Genomic DNA, 12,238 nt, shown 5'->3' with positions numbered 1-12,238 from the left:
GTCAGACCAGTTCTCTCTGACTCGTCCTGAGAGTCTTCTCCAGAGCTGTAGCTGACTCACCTTAAGACCTGATCCCAGCAGGAGGCTGGGGCAGGTCTAAAAAGAAAAATTAAGACCTGGTCTCAGCCTTCTAGAAGGTAGCCAGCCAAAATTAGGGCTTGAAGAGTCCCAAGATTCACCTTCCAGGAAGCCTGAGTTTGGATCTTCTACCTAGGGGCCTAAAGACAAGCCGTTGATGGGCCAAGGGTAGACCAGACCAAACTTCAGCTGTCTTAGCTTATGGGTCTCCTGTCTCCTGGCCCCTGAGCTCATTTCTGGCTAAAATGATTAGTGTGGAAGGAAAGGTTCTTCAAGATCATCCCAGACTCATTGCCAAGCAAATGTAGAGCCTGGCTCTGTTCTAAGCACAGAGAGACGGGACACACTGTCTTTTAGGTACAAAGAGAAGGCTGCAAACAACCCCGTGTGTCCAGACCCCTCAGTGAACACATGGTAAACGATGAGCAGAATGAGGACAAGTCTACCTGGGATCCAGAAGGCAGATGGATCCCAAGGATAGGGGTGGCAGGTGCTGTGAAGGAGGTTGCCAGGATCTAACCTTTGAAGGGTCAGAAGATGCTTCCCTGAGGGACTGACATTTGAGCCTAGACCTGAAGGATAAGCAGCCAAACTAAGCTAAAACATAATTAGGGAAGACCATTCTAGGGAGAAGGAACAGTTGTACAAAGGCCCTGGGGCTAGAAGGAGCTGGAAGAATGCAAGGCTAGCCTGTCCAGCATCAGGAAGGATGGAAGAAGAGGTGGCTTGAACTGAGTGGAAAAAGAAAGACCAGGGCCAAACCACGCAGGGCTCAAAGGCAAGCTCAGCCTTTGCAGACTTTATTCCAAGCCATTTAAAGAACTTTAAGCAGGGAGATGACTCAATCTAATTTGCATTTTATAAAAGCATTTTGAAGGTACAGTAGTAATGTACAGATGAGAAGCCCTGGACTGGATTGGTGACTGGGGATGAAGAGAGGATGGATTTAGGGTAGGTTTAGATGTGAAGGATGAACTTGGTTTGACCTTCTAGACCATTTACTGAGGTAGGGAAGCCTGGATAGAGGAACAGAAGCAGGGTCAAGGTGGAGGAAGAATATTAAATTTAGCTTGGGGTGTTTTGCAATGAGGAAGCTATATCTAGAGACCTTATGTGACTCACCTGAAGCCACTCAGCAAGTCTGTGGCAGAACTGAGTTAGAACTTCAGCCACACAGAAAACGGCAGGGCTGGGATTTGATCCCATACCATATAGTCCAACTGCAAGGCCTCTGCCCTTAACCACCGTGCCATACCACCTCCCAATAATCAGTAGCAAAATTATGGTTTTGCCACTTGGCAACAACACCATTACTAATTACTTTAGGCTTAAATGGTCCTTAAGATGTATAATCCCAGGGAAAGATTCTTTCTGTCCTGTCACACAGCAAGTCTCCGGAGGTCTCTCATTGGCCCTGCACTGGTCACATGGCCCACCTCTTGACTCAATCACTGTAAACAGTGGCATGGGAGATGGGGCACTGTGATTGACCAAGTCTGCTTCATTAAACAGAAGGCTGCCAAGGTCTCAGAGCTTTTGTACCAGTGGTACAAAAATGTTAGACAGATGTCCCTCAACTTACGCGGTGGGGATATATCCCAATAAGTCCCTCATAGGTTGAAAATGTAAGTCAAAAATGCATTTAATACACCTAACCTACCAAACACCAGAGCTTAGCCTAGCCTACCTTAAACATGCTAGAAACACTTACATTAGCCTACAATTTGTCAAAACCATCTAACACAAAGCCTGTCCTATAATAAAGTTATAAAGAATTTTGGATCGAAATTCAAAGTATGGTTTCTACTGAATGCTTATCACTTGCACCACCACAAAGTCAAAAAGTCAGGAGTCGAGTCGTCAAAGTTGGGGACCATCTAACTAGCTCCAGGAATGAGGGAAAACCAAGGGGCCAGTTGCCTTCAGGCATCATGGTCTATGTGAGTGTTGCCCTCTGGAGTCAGGACTTGTCACCTAGGGTGCCAGCTTACAATGTTTTGTCTACAGAAGCAATGATGGCCTGGCAGCAGCACTCAGCAAGAAACATTAGGGTGGTCCTGTGGGATCTGGCTCTGCTGTGGTCCCAGTCTCCTGCTATGTGACTTTCCCTTGCTGGTAATTTTATCTCTGGACAGAGAACTCAGCTTTCACAATCTGGCAAGGCCTGTGATAGTATCATGAGACTTCCAGGCATCACTGCCAGTTAGTGAGCATGAATGTTCTCTATTAGTGAGACTTAACTCTCTTGTTTCCCTCTCAGGTGTGCCGGCCAGGAATGTAGCTTGTCCCTTTCTCATAGGACCTTACTAAAGGCCACAACAAGTAGACAGCACATTCCACTATTCTCACTTAGTTTTACCTAAGATCCCTAAACTAGTACCTCAGTGGTTGTGGCTCCAAAAAACAGCAGGCATTGTAGCCAGCCTCTTTACTGGCTGAGAGCAAAGAGTGTCAATTTCCCAACCAGGCAAGGGGGGGAGTCCTCACCTGCTCCGTGCCTCACATGGACTCTGCCAGTTCCACATATTAGGGCCCCGACTTGCAGCAAACCACACTGTACCGTTCTGGGTGCCCTTTGCCGCTAGTGACAGAAACCCAATTCAATAGCAAAAAAGGAAATGATAGGTTTTCATAACTGGATTGTGATAAGGACAGGTGTGGTTGGATCAAGGTTCAAATGCTCTCCTGGAGGACTCTGTCCCTTGCTAGCTCTCAGCTATGTTTGTCACAGCTTGGCTGTATTCTCAGAAGGGCTTTTGCCACTTGGCAATAACACCATCACCAATTGCTCTAGGCTTAAATAGTCCTTAAGATTTATAATCCCTGGGAAGCCGGGCGCGGTGGCTCACGCCTGTAATCCTAACACTCTGGGAGGCCGAGGCGGGAGGATCGCTCGAGGTCAGGAGTTTGAGACCAGCCTGAGCAAGAGCAAGACCCCGTCTCTACTAAAAATAGAAAGAAATTAGCTAGACAACTAAAAATATATAGAAAAAGTTAGCTGGGCATGGTGGTGCATGCCTGTAGTCCCAGCTGTTTGGGAGACTGAGGCGGGCGGATTGCTCAAGGTCAGGATGTCGAAACCAGCCTGAGCAAGAGTGAGACCCCGTCTCTACTATAAATAGAAAGAAATTAATTGGCCAACTAATATACAGAAAAAATTATCCGGGCATAGTGGCGCATGCCTGTAGTCCCAGCTACTCGAGAGGCTGAGGCAGGAAGATTACTTGAGTTCAGGAGTTTGAGGTTGATGTGAGCTAGGCTGATGCCACCGCACTCACTCTAGCCCAGGCAACAAAGTGAGACTCTGTCTCAAAAAAAACAAAAATAAAAATAAACAATAAAAAAATATGTAATCCCTGGGAAAGATTCTGTCCTGTCAGTCTCTGGGGGTCTCTGATTGGCCCTGCACAGGTCACACAGCCCACCTCTTGACTCAATCACTGTAAACAGTGGCATGGGAGATGGGGCACTGTGATCCACCAAGTCTGTTTCATTAAAAGCAGAGGGCTGGCCGGGCGAGGTGGCTCAAGCCTGTAATCCTAGCTCTCTGGGAGGCCCAGGCGGACGGATTGCTCAAGGTCAGGAGTTCGAAACCAGCCTGAGCAAGAGCGAGACCCCGTCTCTACTATAAACAGAAAGAAATTAATTGGCCAACTAATATATATAGAAAAAGCCGGGCATGGTGGTGCATGCCTGTAGTCCCAGCTACTTGGGAGGCTGAGGCAGCGGAATCGCTTGAGCCCAGGAGTTTGAGGTTGCTGTGAGCTAGGCTGACGCCACAGCACTCACTCTAGCCTGGGTAACAAAGTGAGACTCTGTCTCAAAAAAAAAAAAAAAAAAAAAGCAGAGGGCTGCTGAGGTCTCAGAGCTTTTGTGCCAGTGGTCCCCTCTGCCTGGAAGGTGTCTCCCCTAAATCTGTGTGGCTGTCTCCTTTCTGTTGTTAAGATCTCAGCTTAAGTGTCACTTCCTCCAGGAAAACTGACCCAATGCCTAATCTAAAGTCATTCTCTATTCACTGTCTATATTAGTCTCAATTTAGGTTCAGTGGATATAGCAAAAGTCAAAATAACAATAGCTTAAGATGGAAATTTACTCCTCTCTAAGCAGTCCACGACTGGCATGTCAGGTACATATTGTGAGGTCCCACCTCTTGCCTTGTTCTGTCGTCCTCAATCTATCCTGGCTTCCATCTTGTGATCAAAGATGGTGGGTCCAGTTCCCACCAGGTCCTTTTGTCAGCTGGCAGAAAGAGAAGAGGGCAAGAGGAGGGCATGACCCCAAAGTGGCACACATCATTTCTCTCCACACACCCGTGTCTGAACTTAGTCACACGGCCACACCTAGTTGTAAGAGAAGCTGGGAAACAGTCTAGAGGGGCAGCCATCCACTCAACTAAAACTCAGGAGTTCAATTACTAAGGAAGACAGGGATTGGACATTGGGGGCAAATAGCCATCTCCCCCATGTGGAGGTTTTTGGAATCACAGAAACAGTGGTCAGAATATCAAAGTAAAGAGGTCCTTAGAGACCATCTAGTTAAATACTCTCATTTTATAAATGGGGAGACAGACCCAGAGAGGTGACTTGTCCAAAATCACACAGCAAACCAGTGGTAGACCAAGGCTAGAATTCAGTCTCCTAACTCCAAGCCCAGTGCTCAAAACTGGGAAAGAGATTGGTTTTAGAGGGAACTTAGCTTCATATATGTTATTCATACATATATTATATATTCATATACTATCTTTATTCATGTGTTATATATAACAAGAATATATTCTTGTGTGGTTGTATAAATTAAATAAGAACTTGGCCAATACATGTATAAATTTCTCCATTAGCCAGTGGAGAAATTCAAATTAAAACTACAATGAGATACCACAAAATACATTCATCAGAATGCCTAAGAGTAAAAAGACAGACAATGCTGATTGTTAAAAATGTGGAGCAACTGGAACTCTTGGATATTATTGGTACAACCCCTTCAGAAAACTGGCCCTGTTTTCTAAAGCTGAACACACATACATGTACCTTATTACCTTGTGATTCTACATCTAGGCATTTACCCAAAAGAAATATATATGTATGTTCATCAAGAGACATGTTCAAGAATGTTCATAGCAACATTTTGTAATATGTGTAATAAAATGAGATAACTCAAATGTTTATCAGTAGTAAAATGTGGTCCATTCATATAATGGAATATTATAGCTATGAGAATGAACAAACTACAGCTACACATAGCAACATGGGTGAATCAAATAAAATTTTGAGCAAAAGAAGCAAGTCCCAAAAGAGTGCATGCTGTATTATTCTATTCATATACACTTCAAAAACAAGAAAAACTATGCAATTAGAAGGGAGTATAGTGACTCCTTGTGCAGGTAAGCAACTAGAATAGACTGGCTATCGGGTTCTGGAAATTGTTCTTTTTCTTGGTCTGGGTGCTGGTTACATGGGTTTGTTCACTTTGAAAATTCAAGGGCATGTATACTTCTTTGCACTGCTCTGTGTAGGGTATATTTGAATAAAAAGTTTGAAAAAATAAGTAAAAGAAAATTTAATAGTAAAGAGACATGTGTCCAGTGGGCCCTGCCTGGGTTTACTTAGTGCTTTCAGTGTGAGAATCTCTAGGAAAAAGCCCTCATGTAAGAAACTTGGTTTCCCAAAGAGAAATACCTTAAGCCAGCATCCAATATAGTAATATGGAAGGTGGTCTCCGGCAGCAATCACCAGGCTCAAGTCCACACAGGATAAGCCAAGAGATGAAACCGGCAGATTTCTGTCATTGAACTTAGGGAGGAAAATATAGCCATTAAGTGTATCTATTTTTGAACTGACAAATCAAAAAGAAGCTTGTTCCAGCATATCGGGGACCTGTCATTGGCTTTCCTATGACAAGCAAGGCACCTTTTTCTCTGCAGAAAAAGTTATCCAGAGAAAATTAAAAAGCAGAACCCTGAGGACAGAGCTAAATCAGGGCCACACCTCCAGGGAGCACATTCACATAGATGACAATGAAATGCCCTCTTCCTGGAGTTGTGCAATGCAGTGGCCCTGGGTTGAAATATGATGTGACCTTGCACAAAACCCTTAACCTCTTGGATTCTCAATTTTCTTAGTAAAAGAATCATCTTTTACTTCTCAAGGAGCTTTTCCCTGGGATCTCATTTGGTCATGATATAGACATTGTTATGCCCTATTTACATATAAAGAAACCAAGGTTTGATGGGCAAAGTTATTATTTATCTTGGAAATTAACTTAAAAGCTAGCCTGGACTTCAGTTGGAAGTTGTTTTGTCTAATCCCCCCATTTTGCATATTGGGAGACTGAAGCCCAGAGAGGAAAAGAATTGAACGGAGCACGCACAGAGGGTCAGATGGCAGATCTGGGACCAGAACCTAAGGGATTAGGTTTTAGGTGTCCCGGAAAAGTCAACAATCTAAGACATTCTCAGATTCTGTGAAATGCAAATGGACCTCTGGCCTCCCAGGGGTCCTTCCCACCCCCGCTTCTGGGAATCATGCTTGTGACACAAAACCAGTTTTGCAGGCGTCCCTGGAGTCAGGTTCTTCCTGGCAGGCCCAAGGTCTGTGACTCTGCACTTTGTTTCCTCCCAGGCCGGAGTCCAGGGTAAGGTGGCTCTGAAGTGAACAGCCTTGGAACACAGGAGGAAGTTTTTGTCATGTTTTTAAAAAGAGGGGTAGGGAGGAGGAGGAAGAAAGAAAGAATTATGTACATGTGTGTGTGCTCCTAGCAAAATGTCCTATAGCATTACCAAAACTGTCACTTCAGCAACCCCAGGCAGGGGTGGAGGAGTGAGATGGGGTGGGGAAGCCCTTCTCCCCCCACCCCGCCAGGAGGCCACTGCCTTGCTCAGTAAGCAGCTGGAGCTCCAGCGCCTTCGCCCTCACCGGTTCCTCACCTTGTTGTCTGCCCCTCCCGCGTCCCACAAAGGCAGGAACTATCTTGTTTCCCACTGACTCCTCCGCGAAGGACGGTGTCAGACACAGAGCAGACGGATGCGGTGAATGAGGTTGGGGGAGAGGCCTTTCACTTTTCACTTTGTACACGTTTGCATTTTTAAAGATTTTTTTTAGATAAGCGTGCATTACTTTTGCAAAAATAAAATTAAATTAAATTAAACGTCCTTTTATTTTTCTTTAAAAGAATACAAAAAACTAGGTTATTGCAGAAGGCTCTACCGTCAGCAAATCGTCTGGGGGTAGACAAGTCTCCAACTGAAGAAGCAATGCCCTCCTAGGACCCACTGGGGACCCTAAGACCAGAGAGGGGCAGCGCCTTGGCCGTGTCCACACAGCACCGAGCAAGCCAGCCCGGGTCCCAAATCCTCTTACTCCCAAGTCAGCAGGGGTACCTCCCTGGGGTGTCCCGAGCCGTGCGAGGCGGAGGGGTGCAAGGTGGGGGATGGGAAGAGGGGCGAGCAGGGGGGGCGGGGCGGAGAACAGAGAGGGTGCGGGGAGGGCACGGAGGGGCGGAGAGGGTGCGGGGTAACGGAAGGGACTAGGGGGCGGAAGAGCGCTGGGAGGCGGGTGACAGAGGGGCCCGGAGAGGCGCACCGGGTGACGGCGGCGGGAGAGGGACGGCGAGGGGGCGGGGACGGGGCGGGAGGAGGAGGAGGAGCGGCGGCAGCGCGAGCCCCGCCGAGCCAGCCCCGAGCGTGCGCGGGCCTCTGCCCGAGCCGGACCGGCGGGGGCTGCGGCTGCGAGGCTGGTGGGTCCCAGGCCCCGGGGACGGGCGCCGAGCCTGGGAGCGCGCTGGAGCTGAGAAGGGACCCAGGGTCCGGCCCCGGGCCCGGCCTAGAACCCTAGGACCTTCCCTCCCCAGGCCACACTGCACGTGACAGCTGTGCAGCTTTTGCGTGAACTCCGGGCTCCTGGATTTGGCCTCTACGGAGCCGAGACCCGGAGGTGGGGAGGAAGGGCGAGCGATTCGGGCCTGCAGCCCAGAGCCCCAGCCTGGGCTCCCAGAAGTGGAAAACGCGCGGGTCGGGAGCCACAGCCCTTTGTTCTAGTCTTAGTTGTGCCCGTGACTCCCGGTGTGATTTTGGGTAAGTTCCTGCCCTTCGCTGGGCCTCCATCTACCCACCTGCAAAATGAGAGGATCTTTGGATGGGTCTAAGTTCCAGACTGACTTAAATTCATTTCCTTGACAAACTTCCTCTTGAGGCTTGTCCCCATGGTCACCAGCCACGTCCCTCCCCCAGCACCAGCCTGGCTGCACGCTGAACTCTGGCCCCTCTGGCTCCTCGGGTTCCACGTGGACAGCCGTGCGCTGTCTGCAGTCAGCTCTGTCTGGGGAAGAAGCTGCGTCCAGCCTCTGGACAACAGGCTGAGGAATTTGTATCCTGTGCAACGGGTCAGTAATCTTTCCATCCGTTCTCTTCCCGGGCAGGTGTTACCGCTGGTAAAGATGAAAAGTTGGTGCTCAGATTGGGTCAGGACAGGAAGGAACAGGTTCCTCTGTCTTGTCTTTTCTTTTGTGCTCTACAAGTTCACCAAAATCAGATTTAAAAAAAAAATCCAAATATATCTAAGCATGATGCAGGGGAGTCTGGAAGTTTGGGTTCTAGTCCTGGCCGTGGGGCTCACTCTAGCTGTGACTTTAGGCAAGTATCTGCCTCTCTCTGGCTCAGTTTTCCCCAGACTTCCCTCAGCAGTCAGGATGTTGGTCAGATAGGCTGCAAATGCTTTTCTGTCTTTGACAATGCTAATAATAGTAATGGCAATCATCATAATTGTTTCCTTTCCTTGACCTACAAGGCCCTGCCTGAGCTGGCCCCTGCTACCCAAAGCACCAAACTCCTTGCCCTGCCTCAGGGCCTTTGCACTTGATATTGCCACAGCCCGGAGCACTTAACTACTTCTGCTTCTTGCATATTCATTCTTCAGATCTCCACTGAAACTTCACTTGCTTATAAAATTCCCAACAACAAAGACTAGATTGGGTCCCTGGATTTATCCTTATGGTATATATTGACTTCATTATGCTTAATTATTTGTGAAGTTCTTTGTCTAATCTTTGTATCCCCTATTCTTCAATGCCTGTGACTCTCCTAGGGTTGCACAGTTGGCAGCACCAGAATTCAAACCCAGTCTGTCTGATGTCAGGGCCTGAGCTTCCATCTCACTTGCTGTTTTTCATTCCAGGATCTTGTGCTGTGAAGAAGTTTCCCAAGTGCCTCATGTCAGCCGGCAAATCTGACCGACAAGGCCTGGAAAGAGAAGACTGTTAGGTTGTGGAGGGGTGGTCTTGTCCGGTTCAGTTTTCCTGTGGACCGACCGTGGGACCTGAGGTAGCACTGGGGTGGACTTGGCCTCCTCCATGGCACGCCAGCTGCAGATACGACTGCTGACGTGGGACGTGAAGGACACACTGCTCAGGCTCCGCCGCCCTGTGGGGGAGGAGTATGCCACCAAGGCCCGGGCCCACGGGCTGGAGGTGGAAGCCACAGCCCTGGGACAAGCCTTTGGGCAGGTGTACAAGGCTCAGAGCCACAGCTTCCCCAACTATGGCCTGAGCCATGGCCTCACCTCCCGCAGGTGGTGGCTGGATGTCGTCCTACAGACCTTCCACCTGGCAGGTGTCCGGGATGCCCAGGCTATAGCCCCCATTGCTAACCAGCTGTATGAGGACTTCAGCAGACCCTGCACCTGGCAGGTGTTGGAGGGGGCCGAGAACACCCTGCGGGGGTGCCGCACACGGGGCCTGAAGCTGGCAGTGGTCTCCAACTTTGACCGACGGCTAGAGGACATCCTGGTGGGTGTTGGCCTGCGGGAACACTTTGACTTTGTGTTGACCTCGGAGCATACTGGCTGGCCCAAGCCAGACTCCCGCATTTTCCATGAAGCCTTGCGGCTTGCTAATGTGGAACCAGCAGTGGCAGCCCATATTGGGGACAGTTACCGCTGTGATTACCAGGGGGCTCGGGCTGTAGGCATGCACAGCTTCCTCGTGGTTGGCCCAGAGCCTCTGGACCCCACAGTCAGGGATTCTGTACCTAAAGAACACATCCTCCCCTCTCTGTCCCATCTTCTGCCTGCCCTCGACTGCCTAGAGGGCTCAATGCCAGGGCTTTGAGTATGGAGAGGGAAGTGGCTGGGGTCTAGGCCATGGAGAAAACCCTAAACAAACACTGGAGACAGGGGGCCTCTTCTTTCTCTGCAGCTCTGGACTTTGCCCGTCTCCTTGCAGCCTCCGTAACCTGTTCACGATAAAGCAATGAGTGCTGGCTTTTCAGCCTTGTCCCACTAACCCACTCATGGTCTCTGAGTTCACTCATTTCCATTCACCCTATGTCCCTTTCCCATCATGAGACCCTTCACATCCAGCAAGACTAACCGAGGGCGCAACTAGCTTCAAAACAAAGCACCTTCGAACTGTTTTAGCAGCAGGGCCCTTTTATCATGGGAGATCTGAAACCCCATTATGCAAAATGGAAAAACCATAAACCCCCAAGAAACTGCTAGAGTTGAAGCAAAGGTCCTAAGTCCTCTCATTCAGCCTCTGAGATGCCTTCCCCCTGGAAGCCTGAGGTCGGACCTTAGTTTGAAAATCAGTGCCAAGTTGTGCTATAAGGACACTGTCCATTAAACTAGCCTAAACAGGAGAGTTTAGACAAGGAACAGCATAATTACAGTCATGAGAAGAAACACTGTTGATTTATGCTTGCCAAGTTTGTTTTTTGTTTTCATTTTCCTTTTGAGACAGGGTCTGGCTGTGTTGCCCAGGCTAGAGTGCAGTGGTGGCATCATAGCTCACTGCAACCTCAAACTCCTAGGCTCAAGCAATCCTCCTACCTCAGCCTCCTGAGTAGCTGGGAATACAGGTGCACGCCACCATACCTTGCTGATTTTTTCTATTATTTGTAGAGATGGGGTCTCAGCATGTTAGTCTGGTTGGTCTCAAACTCCTGGCCTCAAATAATCCTTCCACTTCAGCCTCCCAAAGTGCTAGGATTACAGGCATTTAGTGCCACCACACTTGGCACTAAATTCTTTGCATATATAACCCTAAAGCTACCTAATGGGCATAGCTGGTGTCCCTCACTTCATCAAAGAGAAAACGGATTCAGAGGTTAAGTAGCCTGCCTGAGGTGACAGCTAGCATGTGAGGGAGCCAGGATTCCAATTTAGGCACATCAGACTCAAGCTTCCCAGCTTGACCACTAGGTTGCAAGAAAACAGGAATCCATGTTATGTGGGACAGCGCAGCAGGGATCCTGGGAAGTGAGTGAGGCATTGGAAGTAGGGAGGAAGGGTGAGCAGTCCGGGCCTACAGCCTGGAACTAGTGTGTGTTCTCCAGAGTAGACCCTGAATTAAAGGTTGGCATTGGGGGTGACATTTAGGTGGGGAGAGAGATGGGGAGAACATTCCTGCAGTAGGCCCTTGAGCTGGGGACTCAAGGTTGCTGTGGGGAGTTGGGTTGATGGGTTTGGGATAGGGCTTGGCATGGGGACCTCATAGAAGACCCCTTCTGGATCTGTCGGTTGGGACTGACACTAAGGCCAGGCAACTCGACAGTAGTTCCTGAGTGTCAGGTGGTGAGGACACAGGTCACGAGCTGTGGTCTCAGAGCTGCAAGGGCCTCAGAGATCACCTCAACCAAAAAGTCACCAGTAGGAGGTCTGTGGACTAAATTTGATCTGCCTAGTGTTGCAAGTAGATTATTGACCAAACATAAAAATCAACAGACTTCACATAAAAATCAGGATTTTTTGGCTTTTCTCTAGAGAGCTCTACCCCTGACCATTCTGGGTCCACATTCCTGCATGGCCACAAAGGGCTGGGGATGATTGGTTGCCGTCCCTTACTCTTGGACTGTTTCACTCATTACCCACTGACCCCAACCAGTCTTACTTTGTGACCTCCAATGATTAAACTGATTTTCTAACTGCTCAGTGGCTGTCATCCTCTTTGGACACAGGAGCCTGGAGTTGTAGGTAAGATTGCTTTAGAAGAGTTCCTGTATGAAAGTTAGAAGACCACTATTCACAGAGGAAAAAAACATGAAGGGTGCCTTTGGTCCCAGTAATGTCTCCAGGTTTTTTCTGCTACGCTGAGCTGTCACTCCTTTTTTTTTTTTTTTGAGACAGTGTTTCATATGTTGCCTGGGCTAGAGTGCCATGGCATCAGCCTAGCT

The 12,238-nt window shown here is 48.6% G+C and overlaps 1 protein-coding gene across 2 annotated transcripts; it reads left to right on the top strand.

Annotated features, from left to right (window-relative positions):
* The first annotated feature begins 7,711 nt into the window (after nucleotides 1–7,711).
* Nucleotides 7,712–11,996, top strand: HDHD3 (haloacid dehalogenase like hydrolase domain containing 3). Of its 2 annotated transcripts, XM_012768878.3 has the most exons (3): nucleotides 7,712–8,146; nucleotides 8,303–8,454; nucleotides 9,246–11,996. In XM_012768878.3, exon 3 carries the CDS (start codon nucleotides 9,421–9,423, stop codon nucleotides 10,174–10,176), a length of 756 nt encoding a protein of 251 aa, XP_012624332.1. In that variant the 5' UTR covers nucleotides 7,712–8,146; nucleotides 8,303–8,454; nucleotides 9,246–9,420; the 3' UTR covers nucleotides 10,177–11,996. The 2 variants fall into 2 exon arrangements, with proteins under 2 accessions (XP_012624332.1, XP_012624335.1); XM_012768881.3 differs by lacking the exon at nucleotides 8,303–8,454.
* Nucleotides 11,997–12,238: the final 242 nt, after the last annotated feature.

The sequence above is a fragment of the Microcebus murinus genome, chromosome 12, assembly GCF_040939455.1.
Source record: "Microcebus murinus isolate Inina chromosome 12, M.murinus_Inina_mat1.0, whole genome shotgun sequence".
Lineage (NCBI taxonomy): Eukaryota > Metazoa > Chordata > Mammalia > Primates > Cheirogaleidae > Microcebus > Microcebus murinus.
The sequence above is the reverse complement of the archived record's forward strand: the minus strand, read 5'-3'. Positions and strand labels throughout refer to the sequence as shown.